The 18,175-nt window shown below is 44.9% G+C and overlaps 1 protein-coding gene across 1 annotated transcript in view; it reads left to right on the plus strand.

Annotated features, from left to right (window-relative positions):
* The window catches only part of LOC308330370 (protein unc-13 homolog B-like), a gene marked incomplete at both ends in the record, with an annotated part of 66,669 nt that overhangs the window by 24,344 nt on the left and 24,150 nt on the right, over positions 1–18,175 (plus strand). The window contains 5 exons of the mRNA XM_080785216.1: positions 7,274–7,373; positions 9,428–9,545; positions 10,251–10,374; positions 11,264–11,337; positions 16,133–16,187. Coding sequence (XP_080641342.1) covers positions 7,274–7,373; positions 9,428–9,545; positions 10,251–10,374; positions 11,264–11,337; positions 16,133–16,187 — 471 coding nt within the window. The remainder of the gene's footprint in view (positions 1–7,273; positions 7,374–9,427; positions 9,546–10,250; positions 10,375–11,263; positions 11,338–16,132; positions 16,188–18,175) is intronic.

Consider the following 18,175-nt stretch of genomic DNA (forward strand, 5'->3'; position numbering starts at 1 on the left):
GTGTGTGTGTGTGTGTGTGTGTGTGTGCAAAAGTCTCCATGTCTCCAACGTCTTTAACGTCTCCATGTCTCTCTCCTCGTCTTCCTCCTCCATGTCTCTCTCCTCGTCTTGTGTACACTGTACACTGTTACAGTGTTGTGGTCAGAATGTCTCCCGTTGCATTCGTTACAGTGTTGTGGTCAGAATGTCTCCCGTTGCATTCGTTACAGTGTTGTGGTCAGAATGTCTCCTGTTGCATTCGTTACAGTGTTGTGGTCAGAATGTCTCCTGTTGCATTCGTTACAGTGTTGTGGTCAGAATGTCTCCTGTTGCATTCGTTACAGTGTTGTGGTCAGAATGTCTCCTGTTGCATTCGTTACAGTGTTGTGGTCAGAATGTCTCCTGTTGCATTCGTTACAGTGTTGTGGTCAGAATGTCTCCCGTTGCATTCGTTACAGTGTTGTGGTCAGAATGTCTCCCGTTGCATTCGTTACAGTGTTGTGGTCAGAATGTCTCCCGTTGCATTCGTTACAGTGTTGTGGTCAGAATGTCTCCTGTTGCATTCGTTACAGTGTTGTGGTCAGAATGTCTCCTGTTGCATTCGTTACAGTGTTGTGGTCAGAATGTCTCCCGTTGCATTCGTTACAGTGTTGTGGTGAGAATGTCTCCTGTTGCATTCGTTACAGTGTTGTGGTCAGAATGTCTCCCGTTGCATTCGTTACAGTGTAGTGGTCAGACGGTCTCCCGTTGCATTCGTTACAGTGTTGTGGTCAGAATGTCTCCTGTTGCATTCGTTACAGTGTTGTGGTCAGAATGTCTCCCGTTGCATTCGTTACAGTGTAGTGGTCAGACGGTCTCCTGTTGCATTCGTTACAGTGTTGTGGTCAGAATGTCTCCCGTTGCATTCGTTACAGTGTTGTGGTCAGAATGTCTCCCGTTGCATTCGTTACAGTGTTGTGGTCAGAATGTCTCCTGTTGCATTCGTTACAGTGTTGTGGTCAGAATGTCTCCTGTTGCATTCGTTACAGTGTTGTGGTCAGAATGTCTCCTGTTGCATTCGTTACAGTGTTGTGGTCAGAATGTCTCCCGTTGCATTCGTTACAGTGTTGTGGTCAGAATGTCTCCTGTTGCATTCGTTACAGTGTTGTGGTCAGAATGTCTCCCGTTGCATTCGTTACAGTGTTGTGGTCAGAATGTCTCCTGTTGCATTCGTTACAGTGTTGTGGTCAGAATGTCTCTTGTTGCATTCGTTACAGTGTTGTGGTCAGAATGTCTCCCATTGCATTCGTTACAGTGTTGTGGTCAGAATGTCTCCTGTTGCATTCGTTACAGTGTTGTGGTCAGAATGTCTCCTGTTGCATTCGTTACAGTGTTGTGGTCAGAATGTCTCCCGTTGCATTCGTTACAGTGTTGTGGTCAGAATGTCTCCCATTCGTTACAGTGTTGTGGTCAGAATGTCTCCTGTTGCATTCGTTACAGTGTTGTGGTCAGAATGTCTCCCGTTGCATTCGTTACAGTGTTGTGGTCAGAATGTCTCCTGTTGCATTCGTTACAGTGTAGTGGTCAGAATGTCTCCTGTTGCATTCGTTACAGTGTAGTGGTCAGAATGTCTCCTGTTGCATTCGTTACAGTGTTGTGGTCAGAATGTCTCCTGTTGCATTCGTTACAGTGTTGTGGTCAGAATGTCTCTTGTTGCATTCGTTACAGTGTTGTGGTCAGAATGTCTCCTGTTGCATTCGTTACAGTGTTGTGGTCAGAATGTCTCCTGTTGCATTCGTTACAGTGTTGTGGTCAGAATGTCTCTTGTTGCATTCGTTACAGTGTTGTGGTCAGAATGTCTCCCGTTGCATTCGTTACAGTGTTGTGGTCAGACGGTCTCCCGTTGCATTCGTTACAGTGTTGTGGTCAGAATGTCTCCTGTTGCATTCGTTACAGTGTTGTGGTCAGAATGTCTCCGGTTGCATTCGTTACAGTGTTGTGGTCAGAATGTCTCCTGTTGCATTCGTTACAGTGTTGTGGTCAGAATGTCTCCTGTTGCATTCGTTACAGTGTTGTGGTCAGAATGTCTCCTGTTGCATTCGTTACAGTGTTGTGGTCAGAATGTCTCCCGTTGCATTCGTTACAGTGTTGTGGTCAGAATGTCTCCTGTTGCATTCGTTACAGTGTTGTGGTCAGAATGTCTCCTGTTGCATTCGTTACAGTGTTGTGGTCAGAATGTCTCCTGTTGCATTCGTTACAGTGTTGTGGTCAGAATGTCTCCTGTTGCATTCGTTACAGTGTTGTGGTCAGAATGTCTCCCGTTGCATTCGTTACAGTGTTGTGGTCAGAATGTCTCCTGTTGCATTCGTTACAGTGTTGTGGTCAGAATGTCTCCTGTTGCATTCGTTACAGTGTTGTGGTCAGAATGTCTCCTGTTGCATTCGTTACAGTGTTGTGGTCAGAATGTCTCCCGTTGCATTCGTTACAGTGTTGTGGTCAGAATGTCTCCTGTTGCATTCGTTACAGTGTTGTGGTCAGAATGTCTCCTGTTGCATTCGTTACAGTGTTGTGGTCAGAATGTCTCCTGTTGCATTCGTTACAGTGTTGTGGTCAGAATGTCTCCTGTTGCATTCGTTACAGTGTTGTGGTCAGAATGTCTCCTGTTGCATTCGTTACAGTGTTGTGGTCAGAATATCTCCTGTTGCATTCGTTACAGTGTTGTGGTCAGAATGTCTCCTGTTGCATTCGTTACAGTGTTGTGGTCAGAATGTCTCCTGTTGCATTCGTTACAGTGTTGTGGTCAGAATGTCTCCCGTTGCATTCGTTACAGTGTTGTGGTCAGAATGTATCCCGTTGCATTCGTTACAGTGTTGTGGTCAGAATGTCTCCCATTCGTTACAGTGTTGTGGTCAGACTGTCTCCGTTGCATTCGTTACAGTGTTGTGGTCAGAATGTCTCCCGTTGCATTCGTTACAGTGTTGTGGTCAGAATGTATCCCGTTGCATTCGTTACAGTGTTGTGGTCAGAATGTCTCCTGTTGCATTCGTTACAGTGTTGTGGTCAGAATGTCTCCCGTTGCATTCGTTACAGTGTTGTGGTCAGAATGTCTCCCGTTGCATTCGTTACAGTGTTGTGGTCAGAATGTCTCCGTTGCATTCGTTACAGTGTTGTGGTCAGAATGTCTCCTGTTGCATTCGTTACAGTGTTGTGGTCAGAATGTCTCCTGTTGCATTCGTTACAGTGTTGTGGTCAGAATGTCTCCTGTTGCATTCGTTACAGTGTTGTGGTCAGAATGTCTCCCGTTGCATTCGTTACAGTGTTGTGGTCAGAATGTCTCCTGTTGCATTCGTTACAGTGTTGTGGTCAGAATGTCTCCTGTTGCATTCGTTACAGTGTTGTGGTCAGAATGTCTCCCGTTGCATTCGTTACAGTGTTGTGGTCAGAATGTCTCCTGTTGCATTCGTTACAGTGTTGTGGTCAGACGGTCTCCCGTTGCATTCGTTACAGTGTTGTGGTCAGAATGTCTCCCATTCGTTACAGTGTTGTGGTCAGAATGTCTCCTGTTGCATTCGTTACAGTGTTGTGGTCAGACTGTCTCCCGTTGCATTCGTTACAGTGTTGTGGTCAGAATGTCTCCCGTTGCATTCGTTACAGTGTTGTGGTCAGAATGTCTCCTGTTGCATTCGTTACAGTGTTGTGGTCAGAATGTCTCCTGTTGCATTCGTTACAGTGTTGTGGTCAGAATGTCTCCTGTTGCATTCGTTACAGTGTTGTGGTCAGACGGTCTCCCGTTGCATTCGTTACAGTGTTGTGGTCAGAATGTCTCCCGTTGCATTCGTTACAGTGTTGTGGTCAGAATGTCTCCGTTGCATTCGTTACAGTGTTGTGGTCAGACGGTCTCCCGTTGCATTCGTTACAGTGTTGTGGTCAGAATGTCTCCCGTTGCATTCGTTACAGTGTTGTGGTCAGAATGTCTCCGTTGCATTCGTTACAGTGTTGTGGTCAGAATGTCTCCCATTGCATTCGTTACAGTGTTGTGGTCAGAATGTCTCCTGTTGCATTCGTTACAGTGTTGTGGTCAGAATGTCTCCTGTTGCATTCGTTACAGTGTTGTGGTCAGAATGTCTCCCGTTGCATTCGTTACAGTGTTGTGGTCAGACGGTCTCCCGTTGCATTCGTTACAGTGTTGTGGTCAGAATGTCTCCTGTTGCATTCGTTACAGTGTTGTGGTCAGAATGTCTCCTGTTGCATTCGTTACAGTGTTGTGGTCAGAATGTCTCCCGTTGCATTCGTTACAGTGTTGTGGTCAGAATGTCTCCTGTTGCATTCGTTACAGTGTTGTGGTCAGAATGTCTCCTGTTGCATTCGTTACAGTGTTGTGGTCAGAATGTCTCCTGTTGCATTCGTTACAGTGTTGTGGTCAGAATGTCTCCCGTTGCATTCGTTACAGTGTTGTGGTCAGAATGTCTCCCATTCGTTACAGTGTTGTGGTCAGAATGTCTCCTGTTGCATTCGTTACAGTGTTGTGGTCAGAATGTCTCCTGTTGCATTCGTTACAGTGTTGTGGTCAGAATGTCTCCTGTTGCATTCGTTACAGTGTTGTGGTCAGAATGTCTCCCGTTGCATTCGTTACAGTGTTGTGGTCAGAATGTCTCCTGTTGCATTCGTTACAGTGTTGTGGTCAGAATGTCTCCTGTTGCATTCGTTACAGTGTTGTGGTCAGAATGTCTCCGTTGCATTCGTTACAGTGTTGTGGTCAGACTGTCTCCGTTGCATTCGTTACAGTGTTGTGGTCAGAATGTCTCCTGTTGCATTCGTTACAGTGTTGTGGTCAGAATGTCTCCCATTCGTTACAGTGTTGTGGTCAGACGGTCTCCCGTTGCATTCGTTACAGTGTTGTGGTCAGAATGTCTCCTGTTGCATTCGTTACAGTGTTGTGGTCAGAATGTCTCCTGTTGCATTCGTTACAGTGTTGTGGTCAGAATGTCTCCTGTTGCATTCGTTACAGTGTTGTGGTCAGAATGTCTCCCGTTGCATTCGTTACAGTGTTGTGGTCAGAATGTCTCCTGTTGCATTCGTTACAGTGTTGTGGTCAGAATGTCTCCCGTTGCATTCGTTACAGTGTTGTGGTCAGAATGTCTCCTGTTGCATTCGTTACAGTGTTGTGGTCAGAATGTCTCCTGTTGCATTCGTTACAGTGTTGTGGTCAGAATGTCTCTTGTTGCATTCGTTACAGTGTTGTGGTCAGAATGTCTCCTGTTGCATTCGTTACAGTGTTGTGGTCAGAATGTCTCCTGTTGCATTCGTTACAGTGTTGTGGTCAGAATGTTTCCGTTGCATTCGTTACAGTGTTGTGGTCAGACTGTCTCCGTTGCATTCGTTACAGTGTTGTGGTCAGAATGTCTCCGTTGCATTCGTTACAGTGTTGTGGTCAGACTGTCTCCGTTGCATTCGTTACAGTGTTGTGGTCAGAATGTCTCCTGTTGCATTCGTTACAGGGTTGTGGTCAGAATGTCTCCTGTTGCATTCGTTACAGTGTTGTGGTCAGAATGTCTCCTGTTGCATTCGTTACAGGGTTGTGGTCAGAATGTCTCCTGTTGCATTCGTTACAGTGTTGTGGTCAGAATGTCTCCTGTTGCATTCGTTACAGTGTTGTGGTCAGAATGTCTCTTGTTGCATTCGTTACAGGGTTGTGGTCAGAATGTCTCCTGTTGCATTCGTTACAGTGTTGTGGTCAGAATGTCTCCCATTCGTTACAGTGTTGTGGTCAGAATGTCTCCTGTTGCATTCGTTACAGTGTTGTGGTCAGAATGTCTCCTGTTGCATTCGTTACAGGGTTGTGGTCAGAATGTCTCCTGTTGCATTCGTTACAGTGTTGTGGTCAGAATGTCTCCCATTCGTTACAGTGTTGTGGTCAGAATGTCTCCTGTTGCATTCGTTACAGTGTTGTGGTCAGAATGTCTCTTGTTGCATTCGTTACAGGGTTGTGGTCAGAATGTCTCCTGTTGCATTCGTTACAGTGTTGTGGTCAGAATGTCTCCCGTTGCATTCGTTACAGTGTTGTGGTCAGAATGTCTCCCGTTGCATTCGTTACAGTGTTGTGGTCAGAATGTCTCCTGTTGCATTCGTTACAGTGTTGTGGTCAGAATGTCTCTTGTTGCATTCGTTACAGGGTTGTGGTCAGAATGTCTCCTGTTGCATTCGTTACAGTGTTGTGGTCAGAATGTCTCCCGTTGCATTCGTTACAGTGTTGTGGTCAGAATGTCTCCTGTTGCATTCGTTACAGTGTTGTGGTCAGAATGTCTCCTGTTGCATTCGTTACAGTGTTGTGGTCAGAATGTCTCCGTTGCATTCGTTACAGTGTTGTGGTCAGACTGTCTCCGTTGCATTCGTTACAGTGTTGTGGTCAGAATGTCTCCTGTTGCATTCGTTACAGTGTTGTGGTCAGAATGTCTCCCATTCGTTACAGTGTTGTGGTCAGACGGTCTCCCGTTGCATTCGTTACAGTGTTGTGGTCAGAATGTCTCCTGTTGCATTCGTTACAGTGTTGTGGTCAGAATGTCTCCTGTTGCATTCGTTACAGTGTTGTGGTCAGACTGTCTCCTGTTGCATTCGTTACAGTGTTGTGGTCAGAATGTCTCCTGTTGCATTCGTTACAGTGTTGTGGTCAGAATGTCTCCTGTTGCATTCGTTACAGTGTTGTGGTCAGACTGTCTCCCGTTGCATTCGTTACAGTGTTGTCCCTTTCCCTTTTCACCTCCTTTATGATGAATTCCTGTTCTGTTCTTTAACTATATAGAAGTACGTCTCTAAAGGTTTTGATGAATTGAACATTAATTAATAAGGTGGACCCTCTTGTAAACAAGTGTAATGCTAATTGGGGTCGTCCACTCACAGTTGACAGTCTTTGTATTGAGTTTGTGCTTGAATTCTGCAAACTGTTAATGGATATCAATCAATCAATCAATCCAATCTAATGCGTGTGTGATAATAATAATAATAATAATAATAATAATGATGTGTTGTTCTGTTCCAGATAAGTTCAACGCCTATGTGATAATAATAATAATGATGTGTTGTTCTGTTCCAGATAAGTTCAACGCCTATGTGATGATAATAATAATAATAATAATAATAATAATAATAATGATGTGTTGTTCTGTTCCAGATAAGTTCAACGCCTATGTGATAATAATAATAATAATAATAATAATAATAATAATGATGTGTTGTTCTGTTCCAGATAAGTTCAACGCCTATGTGATAATAATAATAATAATAATAATAATAATAATGATGTGTTGTTCTGTTCCAGATAAGTTCAACGCCTATGTGACTCTAAAGGTCCAGAATGTCAAGAGCACCACCATCACCGTCCGAGGAAACCAGCCATGTTGGGAACAAGACTTCATGTTGTAAGTCCCACTCTGTGTGTGTGTGTGTGTGTGTGTGTGTGTGTGTGCGCGTGTGTGCATGTGCGTGTGCGTGTGCGTGTGCGTGTGCGCGTGCGTGTGTGTGTGTGTGCGTGTGTGTGTGCGTGTGTGTGCGTGCATGCGTGTGCGTGTGCGTGTGCGCGTGCGTGTGTGTGTGCGTGTGCGTGCATGCGTGTGCGCGAGAGCACGCATGCTCCAATTGCAGCACAAGCGATCTTGTTGAATACAATTTACAATGTAGGCATTTATCAGACGCTCTTAATCCAGAGCGACTTTACATTAAGCAAGAACAACAAAGAATGGGAATACATCACGTATATAAAAAGCATTTATCATCAAAGAACGTAACAGTGGAAATATCTATACAATGAATAGCGGTATACTGTGTTTTTCAAACCTTTTCCCTTGAGAACCAGTATTCTGTGTAGGCCTAAATTCTCAGTGATTTGACATTGTGCCGTAACACATCTTTTAACCCATTCTGACCTGAGATCAGATTCATACGAGGTTTCCCACTGGACACACACTGGTTTGATTAACCCATTCTGACCTGAGATCAGATTTAAAAAATGTCAGTCGTTCTTCGATTTTTCAAAAATAGCAGACCTACAAGCTCGTAGCGCGCCACTCGGTGGCGCGCTATGAGCTTGTAGATCTGCTATTTTTCAATAGCTAAAGCATAACATGATGCTAACACCAAAACGGGTTCCCGGTCAGAATGGGTTAAAGCCCTTTTGCTTTTTTAAATTGGAGACACCCCAGTGTTGATTTGGACGGTGAAATTCTGATTCAGTTTTAGTCATAGTCGTATAATAAAATTCCATTTAGTTTTAGTCATATTTTAGTCATCAGATCTTTATTTTAATTTAGTCTAGTTTTAGTCTGCTAAATCCTTGATGGCTTCGTGATGCCATTATATTTATACTTCGCGGTGTGCCGAAAATAGCAGATCTACAAGTTCTGTGATCTACAAGTTCTGTGAACTTGTAGATCAGCTATTTTCACCTCCTGGAAACACCGTTCTCGTCTAAAGGGACACCAGCAAACGATACTTTATTCTGCCGTTTTCTATGAACACCGTTCTGGTGTAAAGACCGCCTCAGTCAAATCAGTTCAAATCAACGCTGGTGACACCCAGACATCTCTCCCTTCATGTGCAGCTCGCTGACTCTAATGGGACCGACTGAGATGGAATGGGGAGTCCAGCCCGGGTTGGCCAATGAGAGCCTGTCTGTGGGCAGAGAATTGGATAAAACCATTAGAAAGAGAAGTGTTCCTTCCACGCGCTACGTCCAACCAGGGAAACTCCCCCCTGTCAGGTGTAAAGGAGCAACTTGGACACTCAGGCATGAAGGGAGCATGAGTTAAGTCCGTTGCTCTCCCCTTGTCCCCCATATATGGGGACTAGGTTGGTCTCCCCTTGTCCCCCATATATGGGGACTAGGTTGGTCTCCCCTTGTCCCCCATATATGGGGACTAGGTTGGTCTCCCCTTGTCCCCCATATATGGGGACTAGGTTGGTCTCCCCTTGTCCCCCATATATGGGGACTAGGTTGGTCTCCCCTTGTCCCCCATATATGGGGACTAGGTTGGTCTCCCCTTGTCCCCCATATATGGGGACTAGGTTGGTGGAGGGTGTGTAGAGCCCAGGATCACATTAGATGATTGACGCAGGGGTGAAAAATGGGTTACAAAATCGTGGGATAAAAATATATATAAAAAAAAAAGAGAAGTTGCACAGTGATGATGCGAGCATGAGCAGATTGTACATCTGACGTCACCTTCATCTTCTACAGTAGCTGAATCCTGTGTTATTGACACTGACGGAGAATTGAGCAGGGAATCAATCAGCTGCATAATTATTAAACCCCAACCCTATACCATAAAATGTGTGTGTGTGTGTGTGTGTGTGTGTGTGTGTGTGTGTGTGTGTGTGTGTGTGTGTGTGTGTGTGTGTGTGTGTGTGTGTGTGTGTGTGTGTGTGTGTGTGTGTGTGTGTGTGTGTGTGTGTGTGTGTGTGTGTGTGCGTGTTGCAGTGAGATCAGTCACCTGGACTCGGCGCTGGTGGTGGAGCTGTGGAACAAAGGCCTGATCTGGGACACTCTGATCGGGACCGCTCTGATCCCTCTGGAGACCATCCTACAGTCTGAGGAGGTAGTGCACGCACACACACACTCATTCACACACACACACACACACACACACACACACACACACACACACACACAGATCCCTCTGGAGACCATCCTACAGTCTGAGGAGGTAGTGCACACACACACACACACACACACACACACACACACACACACACACACACTGATCCCTCTGGAGACCATCCTACAGTCTGAGGAGGTAGTGCACACACACACACACACACACACACACACACACACACACACACACACACACTCTCATACCTCTGGACAGCACGCACGCAATTAGCTGATTTCCATCTAAATAAGTAGTAAAGTGTTTGGGATATTATTTACATTATGAAGAGAGGATATATACAAACAAATAATATTTTTGAGCGATGGAAATAAGCACCCCATATAGCCCCATTCAATTCCCATTCAATGCAATTCATTTAGGGCTTGAAATAGCCAATAATGAGCTTTTGCACAAAATAACACCTGGACCTCTTTGGTGGGGACGTAACAACTACAAAGAAAGGTAAGAAAGCCTTTTAGTATGGAATTCTCCTTTAATAACTCACTGGGCATCAAAGGACATCACTGACCGTTTGGTTGCTCTACTGGTTGCTCTGCTCCCCCCCCTCGGCATGTTGCCCTACTCCGTTCTTAGTGTCTCTCTCTCTCTCTCTCTCTCTCTCTCTCTCTCTCTCTCTCGTCCGTCCAGGAGGGTCAGGGCGAGTGGACCTCTCTGGACTCTGAGGTTCTGATGAGAGAGGACGAGATCTGTGGAACCACCGGCCCCACGCCACACCGCGTGCTGCTGGACACGCGCTTTGAGCTGCCCTTCGGTACGCACGCACACACGCACACCACGCCATGCACGCCACGCACGCACGCATGCACGCACGCACGCACGCACGCACGCTTGGTTCCATTTGTGTACACTCAGAGTATGATATGATATATGATATGATATGATACAGTACTTTATTGTCAGTTCACACTGAAAGTTGTCTTGCGACCCAGCAGCCAAGTATGCAGAACACACATACTCACATCTGGAACAAGACAATAATATTATTACATCCACAAAGACATGAAGACAAGAGCAATGTCCGGCGTCTAGATTACCCTGTGGCTACTACAACTCCTGATTAAGCCTCAGAGTCGACTGGTGGACAAAGGACCTCTTTAGTCTGACCTTATTGTATGATTGATGGAACACCAGATCTCCTTCCTGAAGGCAGCAACCTAGACTCTCTATATTAGAGGTGATATTCCTTATATTCTATACAACACATGGCTTAGTATTAGAGGTGATATTCCTTATACTCTCCATACACCACATGGCTAGTTTTAGAGGTGATATGCCTTATACTCTCCATACAACACATGGCTAGTCTTAGAGGTGATATTCCTTAAATTCTATACAACACATGGTTAGTATTAGAGGTGATATTCATTATATTCTATACAACACATGGCTAGTATTAGAGGTGATATTCATTATATTCTATACAACACATGGCTAGTCTTAGAGGTGATATTCATTATATTCTCCATACAACACATGGCTAGTCTTAGAGGTGATATTCCTTGCTAACCTTAGGATGCTGTTATCATACGTGGATTAGCTGGGGACCCCCTGGAACTCCCTCAAGGACCCCTGGGGGTCCCCGGACCCCACGGTAGGAGGCCCTAACCCTCATTGATATTTAAGGGTCTGTGTTTCTCCAGACATCCCAGATGAAGAGGCTCAGTACTGGACCAGCAAACTGGACCGCATCAACACCATGAGCATTCACGACCAGGTGACCTATCTGTCTGTCTGTCTGTCTGTCTGTCTGTCTGTCTGTCTGTCTGTCTGTCTGTCTGTCTGTCTGTCTGTCTGTCTGTCTGTCTAGAGAGACTAGTCACATGGGCGTCAGTTCCCAATGGCAAAACAGACACGTGTCTGACACGGGTTTTATGGGTAATGTAGTTGGAATTTAAACTCAGGACTTCACACAGGGACGCGGAGGTTATTAACACAATCGGCACCGGGATTTCTTTCAAAATAGAAGCTTCGGGTGCCGGGAGGATATGGCCGCTTGCTGAAAAGAATATTCAAAAGACGTTCTCTCTCTCTCTCTCTCTCTCTCTCTCTCTCCATGTGACATTGTGGCCAGTGTTTCTGCAGTCACAGGAGATATACTTTTTAGGCCATTTTGTGACCACTGCTGCCATCGTGTGGTGCATGTATGTCACTGCAACGTCATGCAGTTGAGTATTGAATAAATGACCCCAGTCACACCTAACCAACATCCAGTGTTAGAAAGTAATTAAGTACATTTACTTAAGTACTGTACTTGAGTATTTCCAATACTTTTACTTGCATTCCACTACATTTGCACTTCATTAATTCACTACATTTATTTGGAAACTTTAGTTACTTTGTAGATTTGGATTTAAAACACACTGTAACCACTTCAGCACTATATATACGTTTGAAATTAGAAAATAGCCGATCTACAAGCTCACAATGCGTGAAATAAAATGCCCTGGCTGGCTGGGTCTGTCCGAGCACGGAAATAGTGTTTGGTTGGTTTTCACAACCACGTGTCACTGTTGCGCAGCCTCACACACACACACACACACACACACACACACACACACACACACACACACACACAGCCTCACACACCATTTACCATGTGTTGTAACTTGTGTGCACTGCAGCATGTCTAAAAGCAATGATTGTGAGTACATTTGATACATCAGTGTAAATGGGGAGCCATTCTTTCATTGACCCATCCATCCATCCATCCATCTTCAACCGCTTATCCGTAGTCGGGTCGCGGGGGCAACAGCTCCACCAGAGAGCTCAGACTTCCCTCTCCATAGCAACTAGTTAGTGACTTCCTCCTGGGGCGATTCCGAGACGTTCCAAGGTCAGTGAGTTGATGCATTTCCTCCAACTGCGCCTTGGTCTCCTCCCAGTGGGACATGATCCTTGGTCTGCCCCGGGGGTCTCCTCCCAGTGGGACGTGGTCCTTGGTCTGCCCCGGGGTCTCCTCCCAGTGGAACGTGCGTCGCGGACCTCCCTAGGGAGGCGCCCGAGAGGCATCCTAACCAGATGACCGGACCACCTCAGCTGGCTCCTTTCCAGGCTAAGGAGCAGCGGTTCTACTCCGAGTCTCTCGCGTGTGACTGAACTTCTCACCCTATCTGTAAGGGAGACGCCAGCCACCCGTCGAAGAAAACTCCCAGGGCATTTCCAGCAGACAATCACCGACGGCCACTTGTACTGATGGACACTATGGATTCAGTCCTCCTGAATTACAGTACAGTACATAGTTACTGTACATAATTACAGTACAGTGAATTACAGTACAGTACATTACAGTACAGTACATAGTTACTGTGCATAATTACAGTACAGTGAATTACAGTACAGTACATTACAGTACAGTACATAGTTACTGTGCATAATTACAGTACAGTGAATTACAGTACAGTACATGGTGTTGGTCGTGTTGGAAGGAAACTGGAGCATTGAAGGAGCATTTTTTCAACCGTATACTGTATTCATAATAATGTTGATCATCCCTAATATGGTCATTGATCAGTACTGGTGACCAATAAGTGAGATCAACAGGCATCGTCTTCCTTGATTGGTCAACCCAAACCATCGGCTTCACGGATTGGACAAACCTTCCGTGATGTTTGTGCCTCTGAACAAATATAAGTGGAGACCCAAAATGCTCCATGCATTTACACATCAGGACTCGACCAATAGGATACCATCGACCAATAGGATACCATCGACCAACAGGATACCATCGACCAACAGGATACCATCGACCAATAGGATACCATCGACCAATAGGATACCATCGACCAATAGGATACCATCGACCAATAGGATACCATCGACCAATAGGATACCATCGACCAATAGGATACCATCGACCAATAGGATACCATCGACCAATAGGATACCATTGACCAATAGGATCTCATTGACCAATAGGATTTCTCCACTGTGGTACTGCTGTGAGTAATGTTATGCTGGGCGGTGTGTCTGAGAGGACCAGGAACAGCCAATCAGAGAGCTGTGACAGTGAGACACTGTGTGTACTCCTTTGGAGGTGACGAGGATCACATTGATGTGCACGTCTTCAACACAGTGTCTTTGACCTGGAGGAAGTTGACCCCAGTGACCCCTGGAAGAGGAGAACGCCACCTTGAGGTCCCTTCAATGCGTGATGACCACACAGCTGTGCTGATTGAAGACACCGTCTACCTCTGGGGAGGATGGACTAACCCAAGTTACTATAACGTGCTTTATGCCTTTGATGTCGACGCCCACACATGGTTCAAACCACAGGTTTCTGGGACCGTTCCAGAGAGGAGGGGCTACCACTCAGCCTGTGTGTCGGGGAAGGTCATGTTCATCCATGGAGGATGTACCCAGACTGGATTCACTAATGACATCTACAAGTTGGACTCCACCACAATTGTCTGGGCTTTAATTAACACCAGAGGAACTCCACCTCCTGTTTCATACCTTCACTCTGCTACCATCATCGGGACAAAGATGTTTGTATTTGGGGGCTATGGGGGGAGTCAGTACTATGGGAGGGGTCAGTACCACAACACCATCAGAGTGTTTGACACAGAGACCAACCACTGGATGAACACACCTTCTACACAGCTGCGTCCAGACGGACGCTATGGTCATTCAGCCTTTACCTACAATGGAGAGCTGTACATATTTATTGAATATAAAATATATAATATAAAACAGACCTTCAATGATGTGTGGAAATTCAACCCAGAAACCTCCTCCTGGAAGAAGGTTGAGCCCAAGGGGAAAAGCCCACATGGAATGAGGGATATGTGCTGTTGCATGCTGGGAGATCGTGTCATCCTCTTTGGAGGAGACAACAGACCAGGTGACCTGTATGTCTTAGACTTCAGTCCTAGCCTCAAGACATTATGTAAGCTGGCAGTTATTCAGTACGGTCTGGAGCAGTCTGGACTCACACACAACATCAGGTGGGAACTGGCAGCCATGACTGGCAAAAAATTACAAAAAAGAAAATAAATCCCAAAATATCAAACACCAAGGCCGAAGAAATGTGTGAACCGTCAGCCATGATGACTACCAACAGCAGATGAATAAACCAACACAGAATAAAATCAATCAATAAAAAGAGAATAGATGCAAATAGAGAAAAAAAGATTGTACCAGGACAACTCTAACCATCTCTGTACATTCTGCAGATGTCTCCTTAATTCTTAACTGTCTATGTATCAGTGGTGCATGTGTTTGGCCACGGAACCACCATCTCCCACTATGTTGTTCCACCTGCACGCCCAGAGACAAAGATTTGGGTTGAAAACGTCCCCTGGGAAAGAATAGTCCAAGATTTGCACACATCATATATATCTGTGAAAAATGTGAAAATCAAAAAATTGTGAAGTTTTTAAATATTTTGACATTTCCTGAAATTGCTGTTTATAATGAAATGCCCCAAACAGTGTTCTGTCCATGCGGTTCAACGGGCCCATGGGGAGAACACAGGTTAGTCTTTTAACCCATTCTGACCTGAGATCAGATTCTATAAATGTGATTTAAAAAAAATAGCAGATCTACAAGCCCATAGCGCGCCACCGAGTGGCACGCTACGGGCTTGTAGATCTGCTATTTTTTTTCAATAGCCAAAAGCATGACATGATGCTAACACCAAAATGGGTTCCCGGCCCAAAATGGATTAAGGATCATGTTATACTTTAGCTATTGAAAAATAGCAGATCTACAAGCTCGTAGCGCGGAACTAGATCTGCTCATCTGATTTTTTTTTAATCGTGAAAATATGGCGCAATTTTTTGCAAAAAAATGTTGCACAGAGTCCAGAAATTTTTTATTTGTGTGAATTTCAGCCTCTGTGGGGGGTATTTATATGCAAATATCATGACCAATGGCATTGCAATGAACATCACTGATGACGTTTAGGTGAAAAAAGAAGAGAAAAAAAAATGTTTTAGTAATTAATTAAAATAAAATTGTTGCTAAAAAGCAACGCTGGGTCTTAGAGGGCTAGGAGAACAACATATTTTCAGATGGGGGGTCCGTTATCAGATGGGGGGTCCGATGGGGGGTCCGCAGCCAAATACAGATGATGCTGGGCGTCCTTGACATGAAAGTGGTTGAGCACAAACTGACATGGAGACATTATAGGTTTCATCAGAAAACTGTCAGGATCTAGGAGTCTTTTCTTTTTTTAAATCGGTCTCAGGCCGGTTAACCCATTCTGAACGGGATCCCATTTTGGTGTTAGCGTCATGTTATGCTTTAGCTATTGAAAAATAGCAGATCTACAAGCTCATAGCGCGCCACCGAGTGGCGCGCTACGAGCTTGTAGGTCTGCTATTTTAGAAAAATCGAAGAATGACTGACATTTTTTTTAATCTGATCTCAGGTCAGAATGGGTTAATCAGACCAGTGTGTGTCGAGTGGAAACCTCGTATGAATCTGATCTCAGGTCAGAATGGGTTAACTGGAACGTTTGAACATTTCACTCACACCATGATGTCGTTTGTCTGTTTCCTCCATGGCAGTGTCCGACTGACGCTCAGCGAAGACGAATGACATCATCCGTACCTTCCCAATGCTGTAAGTCTAAAGTGTCTGTGCGTGCGCTGCGTGCGTGTGTGTGTGCATGCGTGGCTGCGTGCGTGCGTTTGCATGTGCATGTGAGCGTGCATTGCATGCATACCTGTGTTGTTTTTGGCAGCAAATTTCTTCACCTGAAATGTCTTAGTGTTAGTCTAGTTTTAGTCAACTAAATGTCATAAGATTTTAGTCGACTAAATCTACATTTGATTAAGTCGACTAAAATTTATTTTGGCGGGTCTTGATGCCGTCGTAATGTAGATCAGATTTGTAGATCCGATTTCAGCATGCAACCAAGTGTAAAATGACTTATACTGGATCTCTCGTCCACTAGTCCCTTCCTAACATTTTAATCTAGTTTTTATTTGTCAACGAAATTGTCAGTATATTTAGTCTTATAGTTTTAGTCATCGTAGCTTAGTTTTCATGTAGTTTCCATTTGTTTTTGTCAGTGAAAATAGGTAGTCGACGAACATTTTTCGTCTTAGTTTTAGTCAACGAAAACAACACTGGTTTGCGTGTGCATGTGAGCATGCATTGCATGCATACGTGTGTATTTACTGTCCACGTAGGACAACAGAAATGTCCTCTTCAAGGCTAGTGAGTTGTGGGGATATGTTTCTGGCCTTGAAGGAACTTTGGCTCATGACTAAGAAATGTTTTAGTAAATGATTCATATAGTCACACATGGAATCCGATTTTTACCTAATGTGACTTTATTCACACGCAGAGGTGGTTTCACGTTTGATTCCAGGAGATCTGCCTCAGTCCGAATGCAACAACCTGATCTGAATCGGATCAGATTCCAAGTGACTTGTTTGTGTTTAGACTTAAAACAAACAAAAAAAGAAAAATCTGATTCCAACCTGAATGAGGCACCGATCTGATTCAGGCTGGATTCGGCTGCCAGTCTGAACAGATCCCATCTGGTCTGTGAACGGTCGGGCCAAAAGATCAGATTTGAGAAATGGATCAGATTTGAATCAGAGTTGACTGCAGTCTAAACGGGGCCTAAGGGTTAGAGTCACAATAGACCAAACGTACAATAGTATTGTCTAACGTCTGTCATGTTTGTTGTCTGTGCGCGCATTTCCAGCTATCCTGGTCTTTATATAAGGAAACAGTTATGTCCATTCTGACCATGTTTCCTCTTCAGTTCCGGTACTCCGTCTCTTTGGCGCTGCTTTTCCTTTTGTCCTCATTCTTTCGTTTCATTTTCACATAAACTATTCATCACCATCTCCTCCATCCGGATCAAGATCATCTCCATGCTGGTCAATAATCAGACCAGGGTTATTTAATCCATTGAATCAGCTTTATAGCGATTCATAGCAGCGGAGCACTTTTACCGACGCACCGGATGTTATCGCGGATGTGGATGTAGCAGCTAGATGTAGCTAGATGTAGCCGAAACACTCTAGAGCCGATCGACAACGACGGGAGGTGGGATTAAATCTACTGCCGTCTGACACAAGATCTGTTCTTAGAATTGGACAGGATGATTTAGATTGCGAGTTATTAACGTTTTAAGATTTTCGTTCTCGTCGGCTAAACAGGGGGGGGTGCGGACATTTTCGATGACGTCTCACTGTTGCGCAACATCGAGGATTGCACAACAGGCGCTCTTAGGCTGTAGAGCGATGCGATCGGTTTTCATATCAATAAACGTCGTCTTTTGGATAAAGCTTCGTCCTGGCGCTGGGTGGTACTAACAGAAAAGACAGTGAACTTGGTCCTGGTGTTACTAATAGAAAGGACAGTGAACTTGGTCCTGGTGTTACTAATAGAAAGGACAGTGAACTTGGTCCTGGTCTTACTAACAGAAAGGACTGTGAACTCCGTCCTGGGTGGTACTAACAGAAAGGACTGTGAACTCCGTCCTGGGTGGTACTAACAGAAAGGACTGTGAACTCCGTCCTGGGTGGTACTAACAGAAAGGACTGTGAACTCCGTCCTGGGTGGTACTAACAGAAAGGACTGTGAACTCC

The sequence above is a fragment of the Protomyctophum bolini genome, assembly GCF_963924005.1.
Source record: "Protomyctophum bolini genome assembly, chromosome: 16".
NCBI classification, from domain to species: domain Eukaryota; kingdom Metazoa; phylum Chordata; class Actinopteri; order Myctophiformes; family Myctophidae; genus Protomyctophum; species Protomyctophum bolini.